Source organism: Anoplolepis gracilipes, chromosome 4 (genome assembly GCF_047496725.1).
Source record: "Anoplolepis gracilipes chromosome 4, ASM4749672v1, whole genome shotgun sequence".
Lineage (NCBI taxonomy): Eukaryota > Metazoa > Arthropoda > Insecta > Hymenoptera > Formicidae > Anoplolepis > Anoplolepis gracilipes.
Genome location: NC_132973.1, coordinates 11,365,660 through 11,388,078, shown reverse-complemented (window position 1 = coordinate 11,388,078; position 22,419 = coordinate 11,365,660). Strand labels below are relative to the sequence as shown.

Here is a 22,419-nt window from a genome sequence, read left to right as displayed (position 1 = left end):
TCTTGGGAAAAAAAAAGTATCGAGTTGTATCGATAATAAATTTGAGAATATAATGAATTGGAAAATTCACACACACACACACACACACAGGAAACTTGCACTCTTATTAATATACTCACGTCGGAGGTCTTGCGCGGCTTTTTGTTGCCGGGCTCCTCGCGATTCTCATCGTTCTCGTTGTCGGAATGACGAGAACTCAAGTGACCAATGTAGCCTTTGCGCGATTTGAAATACGCATTACAGCTATGGCACTTGAAGAGCGGCGCCGGTTGAGCCACCTGAGTCGACACGTGCAGCTTGTACTTGTGTCTGTACCAACGGGTTCGCGACGGTAGCACCTCGCCGCACCACTTGCAGACTACGGAACCGTCGTTTTGAATGAGGTATTCCAGCAGCTTGGGGAAAATAACGTTTATTGGTGTTTTCTTCCTCTCTTCTCGCTCTATTCATCCCTCTCTTTCGCTTTGCTATTATCGATTTATGGACTCCGTCAAATTTTATCACAGAGTATCAAAATCAACTGAATTCCCATGCAGCATAGATCATTGCGCAATTACATTGCAGCAACGGTGCAATATTGCAATGAAACATTCCAAAAACGTTGCAGAGATATAAATCTACAAAATATCAGCACAGTTGCTGCAACATAACATAAATATTTCGGAAAAATTTCAAAATCAAAATTTTATAATTATCTTTTTTTAGGGTAAAACGTATAACGTAAAAAATATGAAGAAGTTGAACGTAAAATAAATGTTTGTAATATTTATCTAAGAAATACTATACATTTACATATAATAAATTTTATATATATATGGGTTGTCTTTCTTAACAATTATTCACTACGCGTTAAAAATTCAACTCAACAATAACAATGATAAATTTTGACATAAAAATGATCTAGCTAAAGCCATCTTCATTTTAAAATAAAAAAAGTCGCATCTCTGACAACCAACCTGCTTCCTGACCTCCGGCTCGCTTTCACCGGCTTCTGATTTGGATAGCAAAAGGTCGGCCCGATCTTCCTCCGCGCGATCAGTCAGAAAGTGAACGCCACTGACCACCCTTTCAGCTTTGATGAAAGTGCCGGTGCCTTCGTCGTCGCCGCCGCCGTGCGTCACCGAAGACGGGGTCGACGAAGCCGGCACAGCGGGCGACGACGGCGACGACGAGCCGCAGATTTCGAAGGTGATGTCGCTCGGCAGCTGCGGCAGCAACTGATCTGCCGATCGCACATGCAATGAGAAAAAGAGGTAGACGGCTTGAATTAAACATTGTTACGCGATCTCGGTCAAGAGGAATCAGGAGGAAACCAAGACCATTCGTCATTTTTTTTTTTTTATTTATAAAAGGAAAGAACCATATATGTAAAAAAAACCTGCTTTGGAAAAATATTCCAAGTAGTTCTTCTTATCCTTATCTAGTCGATTCTTGATACCAATCGGCACTAAAATACTTGGAAAATTTTCCGATATCTAGTTTTAGTTGTAAAATATTTTTTTAAATATTTAACAGTGCGTCTTAAAACTTTTCGAATAAACTTAGATATATTCAGCACCTCTTGCCTAGTGTGTTACCATTTTATTCGAATGTGATAATTATGTCAAATTAGTTAGGGGTTATTAGTTTATTAAATAGTATAATTTATTTTTATTTCTCCATTTTTAATATTATGTAGCCTTATATTTAAAACAATGAATTAAGATCTTAATAAAATATAGACTTTATTAAATTTGGAAAAGTGCAAGAAATATAAAGTTTAGAAATAAACTTAATCCGCTAATCCCTATAGAGTGTGTTTGTTTGTAACTCACGTTTGTAACAGACTTGAATCTTAAAAGTTTATCATAGTTCTTGTTAAATATCAAGAAAAATGCGCGAGAACCTGTATACGAAAAATTTGATACTTGACAAATCCGCGCGAGGAGTTATATGTTTGTAGAGAGTGGAGAATAATACAAAGAAACAGACTCCGCTAAACTATTGCAATGTATATCACAAAAAGTTACAAAGAGAGAAACTACAATTAGATAAAAACAAATAAAAATGATAATAATCGTTATTAGATTGTGTGTGTTATCATTCTTCTCGCCACCAGGCACCAAAGATATACATATAGGTACATCCAAAACGTATATAATGATAGGACAGGTTCCGCAATGTACGACAATAATGTGCGAACGTGTGCATCTTGCTTCTTCACCTGTATTAATATTTCATATAATGTTCCAATGCATATGTATATATATATATATATATATATATATATATATATATATATATATATATACGTATATATATATATATATATATTTTTTTTTTCCTTCTCTCATATATAATATATATATTTTCTTTTTCAAACGCAACGTGTATATTTTTTTGTATAAATCACCTTCGAAATGCGCACAATCTCTGCCCCTTCTTCCTATTGCAGACACAATTGCTATATCGAGAATAATGGGTTCAGCGGTATATCTGTAAAATTTTTTCCGACAAATTACTATCCAATAAAAGAGGATATATATTTAAAATATATTGCATACATTATATTTAAAATAATTATGTGTGAGTAAAAATTGAATTTATAATCAATTTGTAAATTAATTCATTTAAATTCTATAATTGTATAATTTTTTTTAAGGAATGTAGCTCAAAAGATACACAGGATAAAATTCATAGGATTAAAATATCAAAGAATTTAATTTTGTTTTAAATCCTTTTTTTAATTGTATACAATCATTTTATAAAAATTTTGTCGGAGAAAATTCTCACAAATGCCCGCTGCTAATGAAAAATTGATATAAATCTTCTCTCTCATTTTCAAAAGACATTGAAAGAGATACAATGATATGAATAATGCGTATACAAGTTTTTTTATTGATTTGTTTCACCACCAATACTAAAAAAATACGTTTTTTCTTTTCATATTCTTCGAAAATTTATTAGTTACTCGTGCGACCGATCAATTATAACCAATCTCGAACGTAAATTTAATTTGAGGAATAAAATTTATACACAATCATGTTAAACAAATCGATACTTTCCCTTTTCTTTCGTACAAAAAATTTTGAAAAGGTGGAAGAGGGGCGATATAATTCGTTTAAAACTCTCTTTCTCTGTCTATATATAATATATGTACCATTTAACGCTTAAATAAAATATCTGCATCGTGTGAATAGAATAATATATATATAATATTATATAATAATAATAATAATATTAATAATAATATATAATCGCATTTTACTATCTCGTATTTCGCTCCGCTGAACGCGCCGCGTTTTTCTTTAAAGCCTAACGCATCTCACGCGCTCCTCCAACTAATACCTGCTATGTTACAGATAATAAAATTGGAAAATCAAATAATAAACGTTAATTTGACCAAGTGTCAAAAAAATAGCAAATAACGCTATAGTAACGTAGCAATATATTTAGTAATAATCGTATGAAACTAAAACCATAAAAGTAAGTTTGTCGCTATTTGCGACGCGCCTTGGAAAACTGAGAGGAAAGGTGACACGTTTTTAGACGCGTTTCTGGAAGACCTTGCTTTGAGATATTATTCATTAATATAAATGTAATATTAAATGATTCTATAAAGAGAAAAATTATTCAGAATTTTTAAAGTTCCATCTTTTTTTTCTCTTTTTTTTTTTTTTGAGAAAAAACCCATTATCATCACAGATTTATGGTATCAGCAAACGAGGCTCTATATATACTTAAAGAACTATGATTTAAGAGTTTTATAGTTTAATTAAAATAACAACATCGTGAATAGAACAAAATAATAAAATTGGAATTTTATATAGAAAATTTACAAAGGCCTAATGTATGATCGAATCATTTTATCGAATATTAACACATATTATTACATGCAATTTCGTGTAACATAATAGCTATCAATGTGACTTTGATATCTCGAGGCAAAGGCCACCGCGGCCTTCTCCTGTTGAAAAGAAAATTACAAGCACGTGCACATTCCCTCTCATACAATATCCCTCATACAATATATCTCTCTTTTTCTCTCTCTCTCTCTCTCGCCCCCTTCTACATATATATATATATATATATATATATATATATATATATATATATATATTCTTTTAAATAATTCTTTTCTCACTTTCATACATTTTCATCTTTTATGTTTATCTCTCTCACACATGTACACGGATAACACCAATGCGGAAGACGAAAATACTGCTTTCGGTTTTCGGTGCTCCCTCGAAAGCTCTTGCGAGGTTAATTCATTGATAGAGATTGATACATATACACGCAGGAATTGTACTTGTCTTCGTAATTCTTGATGAATTAAATGACAGCTGGTGTCATCCCTCATCTTCTCACTCTCACTTTCTCTCTCTTTCTCTCTCTCTTCATTTTTTCTTTCTCGGTGTCGATAATATTCCAAACTAGAGATATATATATTTTTTACTTAGGTCTTTTTTGGAAACGAACAAAGGCAAGGAAAAGGAGGAAAACAAGAGACCCATACATTATGCATGTGTCTCTGCATTGTCTGTATACATACACAACTTACATTTTTGTTTCTCTACGTGCGCGTGCGTCTGTGCATTCGCTTATATGCTAAATATGTAATAATAATTAGTATAATAATAACCAATTTTTATATCCATGCTGGTCCAGAGCTAAAAATTAATAATCCTTATCGAACAATAATAATAAAAATAATAATAGTTGTAATATAATAACAGTGACAATAAAAATAATGTTACAGTATCAATAGAAAGTGCGAAAATAATCGATAATAGCAAGTAACTAGTTAATTAATAATCAATAATCAATAATGCTTCTATAATACACTTTCTCGAGAGACAAAAAAAAACAGGAAAGATGTTCAGGAAAGAAGAGAAATCTGTACACTAGACGAGATTACACTATACAGGGTAACATTCCCCGCTTCCGAATCTTTTTTTTTTTTCTTTTTTTTCTTTTTGTTTATTTCTCCACATTAATATACTTTTTAAATATACACTCGTCTCTCTCGTTCCTCTCTCTCTCTCTCTCTCTCTCTCTCTCTCTCTCTCTCTCTCTCGTTCCTCTTTCTCTCTCTGTCTCTCTGTCTCCCCTCTCCCTCTTTTTCTCTCGTCTCCCTCTTCTTTTTTTATTTTCTCTTTTTTCGCGTATTTGTCGATAGAGAATTAAAATATTAATTCCGCTCGTTTCACGAAACAATAATTTGGCTTTATTTTGATAATTTTCTTATATATTGTATTACACGCGCGCGAAAATTCCATAGAGAAGCAGGAATGCATTATTTAATTAAATCTAAACCGAGTTTTCCTTTTAACATCATATCAATTAATTTGTTAAATTAAATTTCAAGAGAATATAAATCGACAATTAATTTTACAAAATTTACATTTAATTTGAAATAAATTCTAATTTTTCAAACACTTTAAAATTCAGAACATTTAATGTGTATACAAAATTAGAACGATATATATATATTGCTGGCACAAGAGATATTTGATATATCTAAATTATTCGTATTTGTATTGTTCGTGAAACGTTAGAAATCGAATATTAAGCTTGTAACCTTTTCTTTCATCATTTATCATTTTCGGTAGAAAAAATCGCTATTTAGTCACAGATTTTCGATTCAGGCTCCAAATAATAATCGAGCCCTCTTAAAAAACGAATGTTTTTTTTCAAAGCAACTTGAATATCGTAAACGTTTTAAAGAATCTGAGTATACTTCCATAAACGTAACAGTGCTTTTAATTCGATGCTGCTCGCGAGACTAATTTACGACTTCTCAAACGTTTGATACGAAGACTTTTTCAAGGTATAAGAATCATGATACTGTTTCGTGGTGCATGTAAAGAGCGAACTTCTATTGATTTGACCGATTTCAAAAATTTTGATCTTATATATTTTAGATAATTATATTTTGACTTAATCATCACATTTCTTTTCTGTATTTCCTAATCATCACACATCTTTCGTGCTTCATTTCGAGAATTTAATAAATAAGATAATTGGAAAAAAATGTTTCCGCTAATATACACATGCACCACAATTTCTCTCCATATTTTATCTAAATTACGCTGAGTTTACGAGTGAATGAAGAGCGAGCTCGTTATTGCACAATTCGAGGATCATATAATACTAATGTACATAGGAAGCTAAAGAAGGCTATTTTTCTTTTTTCCTTTTTTGTCTTTGTCATCATTATCGGTCCCCTCCCCTCTCTCTCTCTCTCTCTCTCTCTCTCTCTCTTTCTCCTTCCCCCTCTTTAGATTCCCTTGGAGTTTGCTCTCTCGTTCTCTCGCATTTTCTTAAAGGACAATATTGTTTCTTTGAAAAAGTCTCTTTTCATTTCCAGAAGATAGAAGGAAACGAATCATCGATCATCACCGTCATCGCGGGGGTGAGATGGGCTACGCGATTGGTCCAATTTTTTTTTCTCGGCGTGGGATGATATCTTACGTATGTCGGCAAACGCAATGATAACAACGGTGAGAGGGTAAAATGTTAAACATAACAATCCAATCAACAATTGATTCACTTTCTTCGGCAACTTGTTTCGCAAAATTTCTCTCGCTGGAAAACAATTTGCTTACTTACCGATTGTTCGCTAATTTGTCCGCAACACCTCTACTAACGAAAGCAGCAGCATTACTTGGAAATTATAATAAAAAATTTAACGAATTAGTTTTTTTCACTTTCGCAATTGTGACAAATGTTAATTATATCCAAATGACTTGAAAGTTTGTATGATATTTTTATCATTAAGACTCCTGAGTAGTCGCCGTGTTGGATCGTGACGTTATAAGCAAGAAATAACAGTCAAATTATTCTTGCGTGCCATTTTTAAATAAAAAGATATTTCAATAAAACAATATCATAGATCGCTTTAGCACACTTGTAAAATTGTCCGAAAACTAAGATTAGCAAGGAATATATTATGTGGAAGGAACATTTTCTACTTTAGACAGCTGTCAAACCGCGTATTTTCCTGTGTAAGTAGACTTATTTTGACATTCATTTTACGGCTATTTATTAATTGTCAAAGGAAAAGGCCGCGGTGAGACTACTCGGGGGGGAGGGGGGGGCCTTGCTTATTCGTAATAAAATCTCCGATTTTAACAAATATTTTTAGACTGTATTTTTTTCAAATAATTTTTCCAAGATTACGCCGCTTTCGTTTTTTAGACCCTTCAATTTTTCAAATTTTAAATCCGTTTTGATTCTCTCTATTCACCCATTCCCGTTGCCAAATAAGCATCGTTCAAGAACGACCGCCGCCGCGCCTAAAGGTCGTCGCCCTGGCCGCCGCGGCCACATTTCTGGACACCGCGGTGGCACCGAGCCTCCTCGCGTGCCTCTGGACCGCCGCCGGGCCGATCGGCAGCCCACCTCGCCCTCGCCCCGCCCGCTAAGGCGTAGAACTAGGCAAATAATAGCCGTAGGGCATGACGCAATCCTTGGGCATAAAACAATCGTGTACGGTCTTCATGTGATTCTTCATCTTGTCCGGACGCGAAAATTCCTTGGAGCATACCGGGCAGGGGAATACCTTGCGCTGATGGCCCTCGTGGTAGAGGAACGCGTGCCGCTGGAAACTGTACTTGTTCTTGAAGGTCTTCTGGATGTCAAGTTTGGCGCATTCGGTGCACTGATAAACGCCTTCGTTGATGGAAGCGTAACGGAAGAGATTTAAGCCGCGCACCGACATCTCTGTCAGCTGTTCGGCTGGATCCTGGGACTGCGAAGTAGCTCGACGGCGCATTCGCCGCTTCGGTGCTTGACGGCCGCTTGGCGCTGACATTGCGCCAGCGCCAGCACCGGCACCGGCACCGCCTCCAGACGTGGCGTTCGCGCTACCGCTACTTGGAGTCGCCGGCGTTCTGGAAGCCGGCGACGCTGACGAGCTCCGGGTCAACGAGCCGCCACCCGCGCTTGTTGTCGTCGACGTCGCGCTCGCGTTCGTCGTCGTCGGCACCGCGTTTGTTGTCGATGTCGACGACGACGTGCTCGCCCGTGCATTTGCCGAGGAAGAATTCGGGGACGACGATATGTCCATCGCAGCCGGTGAGGAACCCTGATTCATGCCACGGGTCTTCTCTTTCCAGGTCTCGTTGCCGTTATCCGATTTGTTCGACGAGAATTCTGCGGAAAGATTATAATTAATAAGTGCTATTGAATTCAAATTGAAAATTTCATGTATAGGATATATTGATAGATTTAATCAAGTATATCGACACTTTTACTACAATTCACTATCAAGAATAAAACAAATATATAAATGATGTGTTTTGTACGTTCTTCGAAGGTATCTCTCAACATTCAATATTGTTTAATGTGTTTCAGTTTTATTTTTAAAAGCGTCAATATGACAAAATACTATTTCCAATCGATCCTATTAAATAAAATTTTCTTTGAAAATCTGCTCCACAAATGTGTTTTTTATACTATTCTTATTCTTCATGTAATTATTATTTGATATTTCTAAAGATATTGTCAAAATTATTTTTTTTCCGAAATTCGATGCTTTCTCCAAAGATATAGATATTCCAAAAAATTGTCCTTCTTTCGAAGATATCAATATTGCAAACGTTATGCAAAATATTTTTCTAGTAAAAAAAGATATCTTCGATAAAATTACGGTGCACTATACATATGTGAAAGCCGTAAAGTGAGAAATAAATAAATAATCGAGCTGATATACTTCATAAAAAATACATATCGATACCATGCAAAATTATCTAAATACTTCGCTATTGATCATAAAAGCGAATATATAATCAATCTAAAACTAAAATTAAAGATACGTTCGAATGATGCCAACTTAAAACTAAATTAATCATGAAATGGAAAATTGTGTACAGCGCTGTAATAAATAAAAATACATCGCATACGTGTTTTGCAGTTTTCATAAAATATATACATATAAGGAACATAAAAGGTAAATGCAATAATATAATATTCACAAAAAGATACTAGTGTCAAACAAATTAAATTAAAATTAATATTTCGAATAAATAAAGGCTCCCAATATTTACAAATAAGTAACCATCAACTTGGCAATAAGAGTCGCGGAAAGAATTAATTTCTAAAGAAATTTACGCATTAACATCCGCGTACTTATAGTTCTTATTGCCAAATTGATAGTTACTTGTTTGTTAATTAAAATTGTTCATTTTTCAATCAATTACGTGTTATGTGCGTCATATCCTTTTGTAAATGTTATGCGTATCATGTATCTAATAACAGCACAAAAATTCACAAAGGAAAGATTTATACTAGTAAATTTAAAAATTGTACGAAAAAGGAAAAATTGTCGTGAGGAGAAAAATAAAAGGGGCAACAAATGAAAAATATACAATAATATAAATACAACGAAAAATCATATACACATATACATATATATTTATCGTTTTCTTATTTTCCACAATTTCTTTGCTCTCCTTTTCGAAGAGAAAAAGAAAATAAAACAACAATGCGCAACATGCAAAACAAAAGTCTGTAAAAAATAATAATAATCGCTGGCCTCCCGTCGCAGTCAACTCCTCGACAATCTCGAATGTCCTCCAGGACATGGAAAGATTTAAAAATCGCTCTGGAGAACGTCGAGACAGAGTCGATTTGCTTCTTCGAGCAAACCGTGACGGAGGAAACTTAACGTCTAAGGATCGTCTTCTCGGCAGCTGTGATCCCGACATCATAAACCTTTCTCAAGGATTACAAGAAAAGATTTTTAATCTTTTAAATAAAACGGAAATTTCTTTTTAAAGAAATAATTTTCTGCTCGTGCATGAAAGAATTTATCTTCCTCTCTTTAATTATTGCAAATGTATCGATCCTTATGTTTGCGTTATGAAAAAATTTTACTGCTTGCAAAAAATAAAAATCGACATTTGCGATACGCGAAGAAATTTCTACGTGTGGAAAATAAGTTCGACAAAAAGTTCGACAAAAAGATTGTCATTTATAATTTATATAATTGATACGATTATAGTCGTATAAAGATATTATGTCGGTTGCAGCAGCGGCCGATAAGATGATTGTGCATTAAAACGAAATTAAATAAAAGTAATTTTTGGCTAAGAATAACGGGGTGCTTCGTGATAAGTGCGGGGAGGTCCCTTAACATCCGGTGTCGGCATACAAATAAAATATGTATACATACAAATTAAGATGCACGGGATATCGAATTCTAAAGTGATATAATAAGAATGTCGTCGGCACGTGAAACTCGCGTCCTACTGACATGAGAGGAAGTCGTGACAGTTGCGCTGCCGTCCGAATATGGCACTTTATTGTTATGTATTAAAAACGGAGGTGACGTTATCTGGACCACAGAAAATATATTAAATAATAATAATAATCAAATTATAATATATATTATTTTTTAGTAAAAGAAAATTATAAAACATAATTTCATTATTAAACATTTTTTTCGCCAATTTTAATTCTAACAACAAATAATAAACAAAAACACTAGTAATATTCTTTTCTCTAACTCGAATATAATTCAGCATAATTCAACAAAATTAATTCAGCATAAATATATAATCATTCAAAATTAATGGTATTAAAAATTTTGAAAATTCTCTATATTTATATTTATTTATATTTAATATAACAAAAAAAACAATAAATTTTCTTTCAATATTTAATGTATCTCGTAGTCCAAAGAACATGTTTTTTTTTCTATTAAAGCAAGACTGGCGGTTTCACGTGCATGATATTATAATTCAACAATAACGTAAAAATGGAACTGAAAAAAAAAAAAAAACAACAATTACTACTACATACGAACACTACATTGTTAGTGGCATTGGTAGTTACCTGTCCTTTCGAGTCAACGGGATTAGAAAAAAATGCGAAATTGTCGCCGACGTCTTGTAGACGAAACGCGGAAAACGTAATATTTTTCCGCTTCTTCTTCTCTTTTCGAACACACATTGTCACACTTTCCACCAATCGCGATTGCAAATTCATTTGGCAAAAATGGTCTCTTTCGTCCTTTCTCTTTTTTTCTCTTACACTTTAGTCTTTTTTCTTATCATTATTCACCACGATATGTTGATATATTACGCATGATTGACTTTATCAAAATGCACAATACTTGTTTTCGCAACAGGATTTTTCCATTTTTACAAGAATAGATTCCGTCGCTCGGAACTCGAAAAGGCGTCAAATACATACAAGATGTCTCTAAAGAAACTATTAAAAAAATTTTGCAAAGATAAATAATGCTCTGATTAAGACGTTAATTATATCTACAGATTTTGGAAAATTCATGATGATGCGTGAGTAAATTTAAATATTTAAAATTTTTCTAACAAATGCCAAAATATTGGGAAATTAGATTCTCGCAATTTTAATTATAATAGTAGACGCTATCTTCTTTCGAGACACTGTATATATTCGGTATACGTGATCGGTACACGAGACATCATTTAAAAACTCTCTGATTTATAATCTATTGAACACCGTTCTTTTTATTATTGATAGTCATAGTCGAACAATCAGTGCATATAAAATATACTAAGTCTACCCAGCGTCAGAAAAGACTCGTCAGCTCTAGAAAAATTTTCTATAAAATTTTCGCCTTCTCTCTTTTTCGTCTCTTTCTCTTTCTCTCTCATCTCCTTTTATTTTTCTCTTATTAAATTTTCGCCCTCTCGGAGAGCGACTCTCTCCTTTATATTTGGCACTGAGAATGCGATCATCGATCCGTCCCTTCAATAAAGGGGAGGGATACGCGCGCGATAACAATTTATTTATTTTTACCTTATTTTTCATTTACCTCTTGTTCTACAATCTTCATATCTCTCTTTCTTTTTTTTTTTTTCAACATTGTTCTTACTTTATGTCGCTTAAAAAAGGCACCAAACCGGAGACTGCTTGCGCGTTAAAACATTGGATCCCGCATGAAAAGCACATATTAATTCAACGCACGTTTTCGCATTTAATTACATTTACAAAAATTTCGGAGGTTGAGCGATCTTTTTGTTTTCGCAACTATCGATCCTCACAATTGTCCCTCCTTTCTTACTCATTTCTTTTTTTTTTTTTTTTTTTTTTTATTTTTGCTCTCGTTTTCTGACGCATCGTCTCGAAACTGCAACGACGTTATATATAATAGGTATTATCAACTAGCGCTAAAATATATTCGATATAACTTTTGTTTATATATATATAATATATAATAATAATAATAATGATAATCGTAATAATAAAATAATAATAATCGCAATAATATATATACGTACCATTTGTTTATGTTTTTCTCTCTTTCCCATTCTCTCTCTCTCTTTCACTCGTTTTCTCACTCTCTCTGTATATGTGTACATATCCGTGGATAATTTAATTGCGATAATAAACTATGATTCTTTTCTTCATATACATATATATATGTATGTATGTATATATATATATGGATGTGTTTGTATATATATTTTTTAATTTAATATATATATATATTAAAATCTATTCAATAGTACAGTCTGCTTTTTAAGCCTCGTAAACGTTAACTTCCTCTTTTCTCTCTCTTTCGCGATGATCGACTTCTCCTTGCGAGAGTCGCGCGCGCGCGAACAATCTAAAAGAATAATCAATATATATATATATATATATATTGACTGGTATAGTCCTTTTTATAAAAGGATAAATGAAAAACGAGATGAGAAAAGTCTCGACACATTTTTGCAAGAGTCACACGCGCATAGATATATTTTTTATATATATATATATTTTCCCCTCTCTCTCTCTCTCTCTCTCTCTCTCTCTCTCTATCTATCTATCTATCTCTCGCTACAGTTCTTAATATTTTTTTTCACGATTCCCTCATCTATCTGTTCTTTCTAATCCTACCTTGTATCCCTCTCTTAACAAAATCTATTGAACATGTTAAGCAAACATGTTCGAAACTCATCGACAAGACCATCGCACCCGCGATGAGAGCGTGAGAAAGTTATGGTCGTAGAAAAGCGCAATACACCAATCATATGCTTGCACTTTTCTCGAGATGCAGGTAAGAGGCAGTTGCAGACGCACAAAAGTATAATATATTTCTTGATTTCTATAACTTGACGATATAACAAATTTCTTTACGCACAATACAATTTTATAATGTAAACATATAAATTATACATGTGTGTGTGTGTACATATATATATATATATATATATATATATATATATATGCATACATAAAAATGCAATAAAATTTAGAGTAATAAAATTTGAAAATACAACGATACTATAAAATTTTGCAATATATACAATTTAACAAATATTAACAAAATCTAGTGCAGAATTCACAATTCTTTCATACATACATCCTCAAGTATTATCTATTACAAATAAAATTTACGAAACAACATCTATATATGAATTTTAAAGATTGAAAAATGAAATTTTGATAGTGAAACGAGCGGTATGTATATAACATGTGTTGCAGATACATAGCGGCCGGCCTCGTGAAAATATTGATATCCCTCACAAAACGGCATCTCTCTCTTCCTTTACTATGAACACTTCTTAAAATTTGAACACTAATTTTGTACGAATATACAGGGACTTAGCGTTATGTATCTTTTTTTTTTTTACTTCCTTAATCCTCTCGCAAAAGTCCCCCCTCCTTTCCCTCTACGATTGGCAACCATTGAAAGCGCTTTTTAACAATTATTATCTTAACTCTAAAAATTCAACAACATCGAGAAGGCAACGAACGTGAGCGAATTTCTCTCCTCCCTTTAAACGTCATAAATTTGAACAACGGGTCTCAAGATCAGTCGCTGCAAATATACATCGCACTTTAACAGCGATTTACTCTGATCACGAGCCTTTAGATGCCGGCAAGGAATCCAGATCGAATTCGAGGCCGGCCGATCTGCTCACGTATTTCTACTATCGTCGCGCGTAGCAAAGTGCTCTCTGTAACTGCCTTGATTGCCACAAAAGGATGTGATAACGTCAACAACCATCAGGATACCGTCGTTAATCTGTATCGTGAAATTTTACGGCGATTGAAAGTAAAAGAATTCAAAGTTGTGTAATGATACTAAAAGATTTCGCAGAATCTTATACGACAACTATTAAAAGACTTATTCTAGAAATTAAAAACTGATTTTATATACACAATTTTATATACAGAGTGTTTCTAACATTTTCTCATTTGTTAGAAACATTCTGTAAATTGAAAAAGTGTTGCGCTAAATTTTACAGTGATATGGTAAATAATATTTTAATTTATATATAAACTATATTATATACGCGCGCGTGTGTGTGTATGCGTGTGTGTGTATGTATATATATATATATATATATATATATATATATATATATATATATACACGCACATACATGTACATAATCCTTTGGTGTATGCAGATTTTCTAAATAGCACGGAAGAAAAAAAGTAACAAAATGTGAGAACGATAAGTCGTGCTGAAGAAGTAATAAATTTCCAACATTTTCTCACACCCTTTTACGTGCTTCTCACGCAGACATCGACTAGGGTGAACCAAAGCTATTATTGTACAAACTGATAAAATTGCAACTTTCAAAAATCGCACACCGACGAGAACTCTGCAGGTCTTGCGCGAAACAACAGCAACGACGATAAATCGTTAAAATCGACTCGTTTAAATTCGAGGAAAAATTGCAACATCCCAGACAAATCTTTTCGAAAAAAAATTATCCATCAACCTGCAGGCATTTTCTCTCTCAGTGATCTTTTCTCTCGAAACGACAATCCTTTTCGCTTCCCATTAATTAATTGAGTTAGTCTTAGCCTCTCAGTGATTATCAAATGTGAGTGTATTTAATTATTATATTTATATTTGCTTGCCTTTCTCTCTCTCTCTCTCTCTAAAAATCGATATAAGCTGTCTAGCCGCTGCCTCTTTGCACTTTTCTTATTTTTTTTTTCCTTTCTTCGTGAACCACTCCCATAAATTCTTCCGTCGTGACATCGCATACACACGTTGGACAATGAGTTTAGACAACCCATCATGGAACCAGGCCGTGACCGCCCGCTTTCACTCACTTTCGTACGATTTTTCTTTCTAGGGTCCTTAGGGAATCCTACCATCCTTAGACGTTCTTTGGTCCATTAAAGTTTTGAATATTGCTGATAATAATTGACCTGACGGCACACGCGAAATTCTCCTATCCCAGAAATACTTGGTGCCTTAATCTTTTATCAAGAATGTTCGATTGCAATTACATATATGAAACATTCGTGAATAAATTGTAACAAGTTGAAATCTAATTAACGTTCATAATTAAAAAGACACAGAAAATAAGTATTTATGTATTATTGTATATTACTACATCATATTTTTTGAGTCTTGAGTTGATTTTTTTCAAATGTTATGTTGCTTTGTTTTTTTTCTCTTGGTATTTTTACATTGCTTTTTAACGTGGTCCTCATCTTTACAAAGTTGATTTTAAGGCATCTTTAGATTTTTTTCTTAAATACCGTGCAATTGTTTTTTTTTATATTAATATTTTATATTACATAGATTTAATAATTGTTTGGTCTAGTTGGTCTATCTCGGTTTTAACATTTAATGCTTTAATTTTGACTATTATATAATTATGAAAATGTCGCACACTAATTTATTTCTGTTGAATACGTAGTTGTAATCGTACATTAAACACGTCGATTTTATATTTACATTTTCTATGTAGGCCGTTGCCAAACAGTTTCGGTTGAACAGAAATCGAATAAAGATATTCTTAATTAACAGTTTCAAATAACAAATTATCTCATATTTATATTATACATTTTATTTGAATGATATTTTAAAATATCATTATAATTAAAATAATTAAAATGTAATTAAAATATTATATATCGTAGTTGTAAATACCAATCACTTACTGTGCCTTTTTAATTTATAAACGATATTCTATCTCACGATTAATTAATTAATTCATAAATATCTTGGCCGCTAACCAGGGAAACACTAGATATGTCGCTCCTCCGATTTCACAGAGTCTGACAGATATACAGTTTAGCTTCCTACTAATCTATGCTAAAATAATACGACTTATTTTCAAGCGAGAAAAATTTTTTTGAAAATTTACGTGATGATATCGTTATATATACATAATTATAACAGTATAACTAATTGTATTAATTATATTATTATTTAATTATATTAATTATATATATGTATTCATTAGTGAAAGAGTAAAATTATAATATATATCAGACTGGATGAAATTGAAAGGAGCCATGTCTGTGGTGCGCCTTGTAAGTGTAGTAGTGGGGGAGGGGGGAAGCGTACTATTCTAATTTTAGATTTTTTTTATAGAATAGCTTCTTTATAGATTTTTATAAAATTTGATACGAGTAATGTAAATTGAAAAAGATTTGTTTCTTTCTTTTTTTTTTTTTTCCATTGGCACCGCATATCCTAGGTTTTTGAGACTCGCGGGAGATTTCTCCACAAGATATACCTTTACCCCTTCTCTTGGGATAAATAATCTACAAGGGTCGGTAAGAAGCTCTTTGGTCCATCGCAGTTTCGAATATATTGCGGATAATTGACCTGAGTGCGCGAAAAACATCCACGGCACGGTTCACCACCCAATCCCGCTTAATGTTGACGAAACAACCCCGTCATCATTTTTCCTCCCCGCTAACAAATCCATTTCCCTATCACCCCCTTACGTCTATTGCGCTATCTTTGCTGCCTCTACGCCTAACTATCTATATATATATAATATTATATAGAACTCTCTATTTGTCTAAAACGTACGCTCGAATCGCGGCGCGATCTTACTGAGCTCCATGAATTAAACGCAGAGCGAGTGCTCTCGATAATTTTGAATAATTGCTCTTCCAGATAGGTAGCACAGAAAAAAAAAAAAAAAAAAAAAAAAAAAACAAATTTGTTAAATTTCGAATAAATGTTTCCTAACATTGTGAGAACGTTTTCTCATTTGAAGTTCGTTCCAATCCTCAAGTAGAACTACTCGAACTTTGGCCAGAAACAAAATTTTGTTTGACGTGCTTTTAGGAAATGCTCCTATACTTGAGCCTTTTTGCCATCACAGAGTATCTCGTTTTGATGAAAAAGAAGCGAAAGCACTTATTCCGAGGAGATCACGAAGCCCACTATTGCTCGCGCAACAAACGCGATCCGACCCTTATACGACTGTAACTTTTGTTATCCTTGCAACGCTAGAGAAAACCTCTTGAATAACGAACGAACAACACTGGTCGATCACGCGGGACGGGACCCCACGCCGCGTGTTAAAGTAACAATGAAGATTTTTGTTACTTGTAATAACTGATTAATAGTAGCAGTAATAATAATAATAATAATAATAATAATAATAATAATAATAATAGTTATAGTTATTATGTAGCCTCTAGTCGTCTAATGTCTATGCCCAACTAGTGAAAAATTTGTATATAAATCGTCTCGCCTTTTTCTCCACAAAGGGAGAGCGCGTTCGACGGAGTGTAAGGTGCAAAATATAGTAAGCTACGATCTTGTATTTTTAGTGCTCTCTCTCGCGACTAAGCCTCTACCGCCATTATCGTATCACTACGCGGCCTGTTTTGGCTGATAAAGTCACGGCTCGAATAGAAATCTTTTTTACACACATCAGTAAAATTAGCAGTATTTTAGCAATTATTATTTAACCACTACATATATATTACTGCTGCTTCGAAATTCTCATCTGATTGTAGAGATGATAAAATCGCACAAAATAAAATGATAGATACATGTAATAAAACTAGCTTTTTTTTTACCCGTTGTTGAAAATTTATATGTATATAGAAATCTATAACGTAATATATAAAACTATATTATTCATTATTGACTATTCAAAATTCGGGAATAACTTGATGACTTGATGAATTTCAGAAAATAAACTAAAGTTATTAAAAAAAAAAAAAAAAAAAAAAAAAAGATTTAGCAAAAGTGACTAACTTGAAGCTACTATTGCACTCTGAATAAGATTCAAAAGCTATAAAAATGTAAACTTTTAGTAAAATCTGGTAACTTTGCAAAATTCAAAAATGATAAGCACGACGTATACATATGCTATATATAAATAAATAAAAGATATATAACAATTTATAGATATTGCAATAAATTTTGTCTTTACATTATAAATAAATCCATTATATATAAAGTATAATAAAAACAATTTGTAATATAATAGAAAAAAATTCGAGGAATTATATAATAACAAAATTAAAATTTAAAATTATAATTTAGATTTTAGATAAATCTCTGCGATTCGATGTTTTTTTTTTTTCCTAATTTTTATATCCTCGGTAGAGAATCTCCGCTCCGAAATCTCTTTCATTTTCCTCCAATTAAAATTGTAACGTGCATTAATTTTTCAAGCTACCTAAAAGTTTATATAATGTACAACCTTTTTTAAGTCATCACACGATTCAAGTTTCTTCCGTAAATATTCGTCCAGGAATGGAATCAGCCAAACAGGCCGGACGGTCCGACATGACGGCGGCGTTGTTAAGTTATTACTAAGGTGCCTTCAGTCTATCCAATGTCAGTACTATCTTGTATTTGGTGTCGTTAAAACCGTCCCTTTCTGCAATCTATCGCGAGATTGTGACGCTTCCCGTATCTTCCATTTATTTCCCCCACTTTCTTCATCTCACCGCTACTCCCAAAAAATGTTTTCGCAACATTCTCTCCACGAGTCAAACGGCTCAACAACAACATGGCGAACGGTCATCGATACATATATATATTATATATATATATATATATATATTGCATTTGCTCAGTCTACGTAGTTCCCTTATTACTTACACTGCGTGTGCGCGCGCGTGTTTCGCATTAATTCGTTTCCCTTTTCATCTGTCAAGTCTTTATGCGAATTCAGAGAAGAGAGAGTTTCTCTCTCAATATAGTTAAACAATAAATATTTAACAATCTATTTTATATATAAATGATGTGTTGTTCCCAAAAGTTTCAGTTTTCATATGCAAATTTCTTTATTACTACGTGTGATGGCATAATTGTCCCATCTTTCTTCTTCGGGAGATAACTTTCTCTCGAGGTACAGAGGTAAGTACTTTGAAATCTAATAAGAATCAAGTGTTTAAAAGTACAATACATTTTTACCAAAAAGCGTACAAAGATCTTTGTTCGTGAAAAGTACGAGTAAAGTTTGCAAACTTGTGTAATAATTTTCGATGAAACGCGCGCGCGCACGTGCACTTTTCGTAGAAATATGTCACCGAGCTGCATTACAGCTGGCGTGTTTGATTCTCTCCCTTTCTCTCTCTCTCTCTCTCTTTCTCTGCAACGTAATATATAGTCAGGCGATAATAAATATACTTTCTCTATCTCTCTTTTTCTGCCTCTGCCTTGATTTGGATTTATACGGTGCCTCTCCCTTTGCTCGCAACTGCTTTTACAATTGTACCCTCATTTACGTTGTACAACGTATCGAAACGAGCGTATCTCGATTAGATTTATATAAATTCTTCATTTACATTTACGATAGTACAAAGCCTCTTCTGTCCCCCTTTTTACAGTCGCCTCGCCCTTTCTACTCAAAGCGAGCGCGATAATAAAGCTCATTCGTTTCGTAACTTTAATGCCCGTTGTTTGTCACGCGCGCACAGTTTCGTCTTTTGGAATTTCCAGCGCTGCTAGAGCTACGATTGCGATTTTTCGGAAAAAGGTAGACGTTGCGTAACGCGATATGCTGAATAATGCGCATAATGGGTCCTCGAAGGCACGGAGATTGATAAAGACAACTAGAACTAACGCTGAAATTAGGATTAGGAGATCAGAAGCAGAGAATGAAATTCAGGGTAGAATGCACATTGCACGAGCAATAAAAGCTGCCTATAAAAAGTATAAGGTGGCAAAAAATTACCGTTAAAAAGACATCAACCTATAGTTTGCCAATGAATCTGGTTAATTTATAAAAAGTATTTTATAGTATTTGTAAAGATTACTTTTAGTTATTTGTATTAGACTTGGTCGGACTCGCGCCTCGTACTCGCAGACGTTACGCAGCGTCGTCAGCGTATCGCAATCCAATAGAAATAGCTCTGTCAACTGTTTGAGCGATAACATCGTATCTATAAAGTGTTTCCGAAAAGATTTTATAATTTGGAAATATAAAAGCGTACATATTTGATATCTATGAATACACATGATATAGATAGATTGATCCTTTCAAGGCGTAGATTTGATACCAGAATATCGAGAGCTTATCTGTCTCATATATGATATGCACGCGTCATAGTAACGCTAAAAAAATGGCGAAACATATATTTTATAAAATATGTTTCACTATAAATTGGAGATGATTAGCGCTCAAAAAGTGAATTTGCGCACCGGAAAAACTCTCTTGTAAAAACGTTTGTGTAAAAATCGAAAAGAAACATATGTGCTGCGGCGATGATCGCAGTTAAAATCTTGCATACCCATCCCTCTATACTCCCATTCCGTTGTAGCCATCTCACAAGATTGGTCATTTGCCTACCTATGTATATTTGTCTATCGCTTACAACAACGCGTCTATCTATCTACCATCTTCCTCTCTTTCCATTCGCGAGAGCGCATTGACCTTGTTCGAGGCGCTTCCTCGCATTTTCCTCGAGCTCTTCTACCTCCTCCTTCCTCGCTCACATTTTCCTTTAGCCTCTCTTTTTTTGGCAAGCACGTCAGGTCCCGCGAATCTCCCTTATAATTAGCGTTCTCCGCCTATAGTTTCTCTTTTACTATTGTAATCTATAACGTTGTAGACTTTAGAATCTTTATATTAAGCTCCTCGCTATTATTAATCACTGGGTATATATGAGCTATATAAGCTTGGTGTATCGTAAAATGTTGAAAAACTATCGCAATATCGCAATATCGTGGTACTTTGCGCGGACCGTCGCGCGAAACAAGAGACTCAGGAAACAAGAGACCCGAAGAAGGAGGCAGAAGGAGAGAACGCCCAACTGGCAGCAGTGGTCTACCGCGGCTGACCCATGCTGCTACTGCTGCTGCCACCATTGCTGCTACTGAGACTCATGTGCGGCTTAAGACTATGTATGATTTTCACATGGGCGACCATATTGTCTTTTCTAGTAAATTCTTTACAGCAAACCGGGCAGGCGTAGTATTTGACGTTAGGCTTGTGCGAGGTGACGTAGTGCCGGCAAAAGTTGCTGATGTGTGTGTACGTGCGATGACATACGGTGCAGCGATAAACGTCGCCCTCCTTCACGCAAAAGTCTCGCACCGAGCCCTCCGTGCGCTCATTCTCAACCTTGAACGAGCCTTCAAAATCGCTCTGACTGATTTCCGCCTCGCCGGCCATTACACTGAATATGGCACTGCTTATGCTGTCTTTCGTCTTCGTCTCCATTTCCGTGTCCGAGTGTTGCTGTTGCTGCTGCTGATCGTCAGCCATTGACACGGCCGCGGCGGTCGACGCGGCCTTACCTTGCAGCGTCGACGTGCTGAACTCCTTGCGAAAGCATCGTTCAAAGTTGATGCGGATATGAGTCGGCGGCTCGCCGCTATCGCCACCGCTCGACGTCTCTTCTAATTCTGAAACGAAGAAATCTCGATCCTTTAAATCGCTCTATATACTCGCTCTTGTAATATATATCGTGCAAGCATTTGGATGTGCAGTAGGAGTTCGTTTATCAGAAAACCAAATTCTTGTTAAATATCAAGCTTTCAACAAAAATTACACCGATGAAAGATAGTCCAGATATATTTGGTGTGTTATTCGTCTTCTAATTAGTATCTTAGATCCTTGGTATATATGAAAAATCTTCGTCGTCGCAAGTCAAATCCTTGTGACTTTTTAGAAAACAAAAAAAAAGAGTCTCTAAAGTGAGATACTCGTCATCCACCATCGAGCCATCTCACAAGTAGATAAGAGTATTCTTACACGAGTACATATTGTTTTCCGCTGCGCAGACTTTTCCGCGGATATTCTGATAAACGGAGTTCTATCGCACATCGTGACTATGTATCTCTGTGTATATGTATATACTGTATTGACACAACGTATTTCTATATTTGTGGGGGGAAGCAAGAGGAAGGGTAGAGCCAGCAAAAAAGTCACCGTACCGAATCTCGGCCGTCTCAGTCAACTTCTGTCCCGCGTTAAAGAATAATTTTACTACACTCTGCCCTCGCGACACGCCCTCTCCATGTCGTCCCCACCCCTGCTCGTTTATTCCCCTTTAGACTCTATCACTTTCACACATTTTCTCTCTCTCTCTCTCACACACACACACACACACACACACACACACTCTCTCTCTCTCTCTCTCTCTCTCTTTTTCTCTCTTGCCAAGTTGCAAAACTGAGTTCTCAGCGCAACATCAGCTCTTCTCTCTTTCTTCCAAAGTTCTGGCGTTCCATCTTTTCTTTCACACACGTATCCTTGATATCTTCTTCTCCTGCATACTCAC

General features: G+C 34.5%; 1 protein-coding gene across 5 annotated transcripts in view; it reads right to left on the bottom strand.

The window, feature by feature from the left end:
* The window catches only part of Ttk (zinc finger and BTB domain-containing protein ttk), a 48,071-nt gene that overhangs the window by 4,595 nt on the left and 21,057 nt on the right, over window positions 1-22,419 (bottom strand). For 2 of the 5 annotated variants that reach the window (XM_072890335.1, XM_072890336.1), the window contains exon 5: window positions 1,972-8,136. In XM_072890335.1, the coding sequence (XP_072746436.1) occupies window positions 7,403-8,136 (734 nt within the window). In that variant the 3' untranslated portion in view covers window positions 1,972-7,402. Of the gene's footprint in view, window positions 1-119; window positions 640-956; window positions 1,223-1,971; window positions 8,137-9,373; window positions 21,542-22,419 lie in introns of those variants that run through there. The other 3 variants (XM_072890337.1, XM_072890339.1, XM_072890338.1) reach the window with 3 other exon arrangements.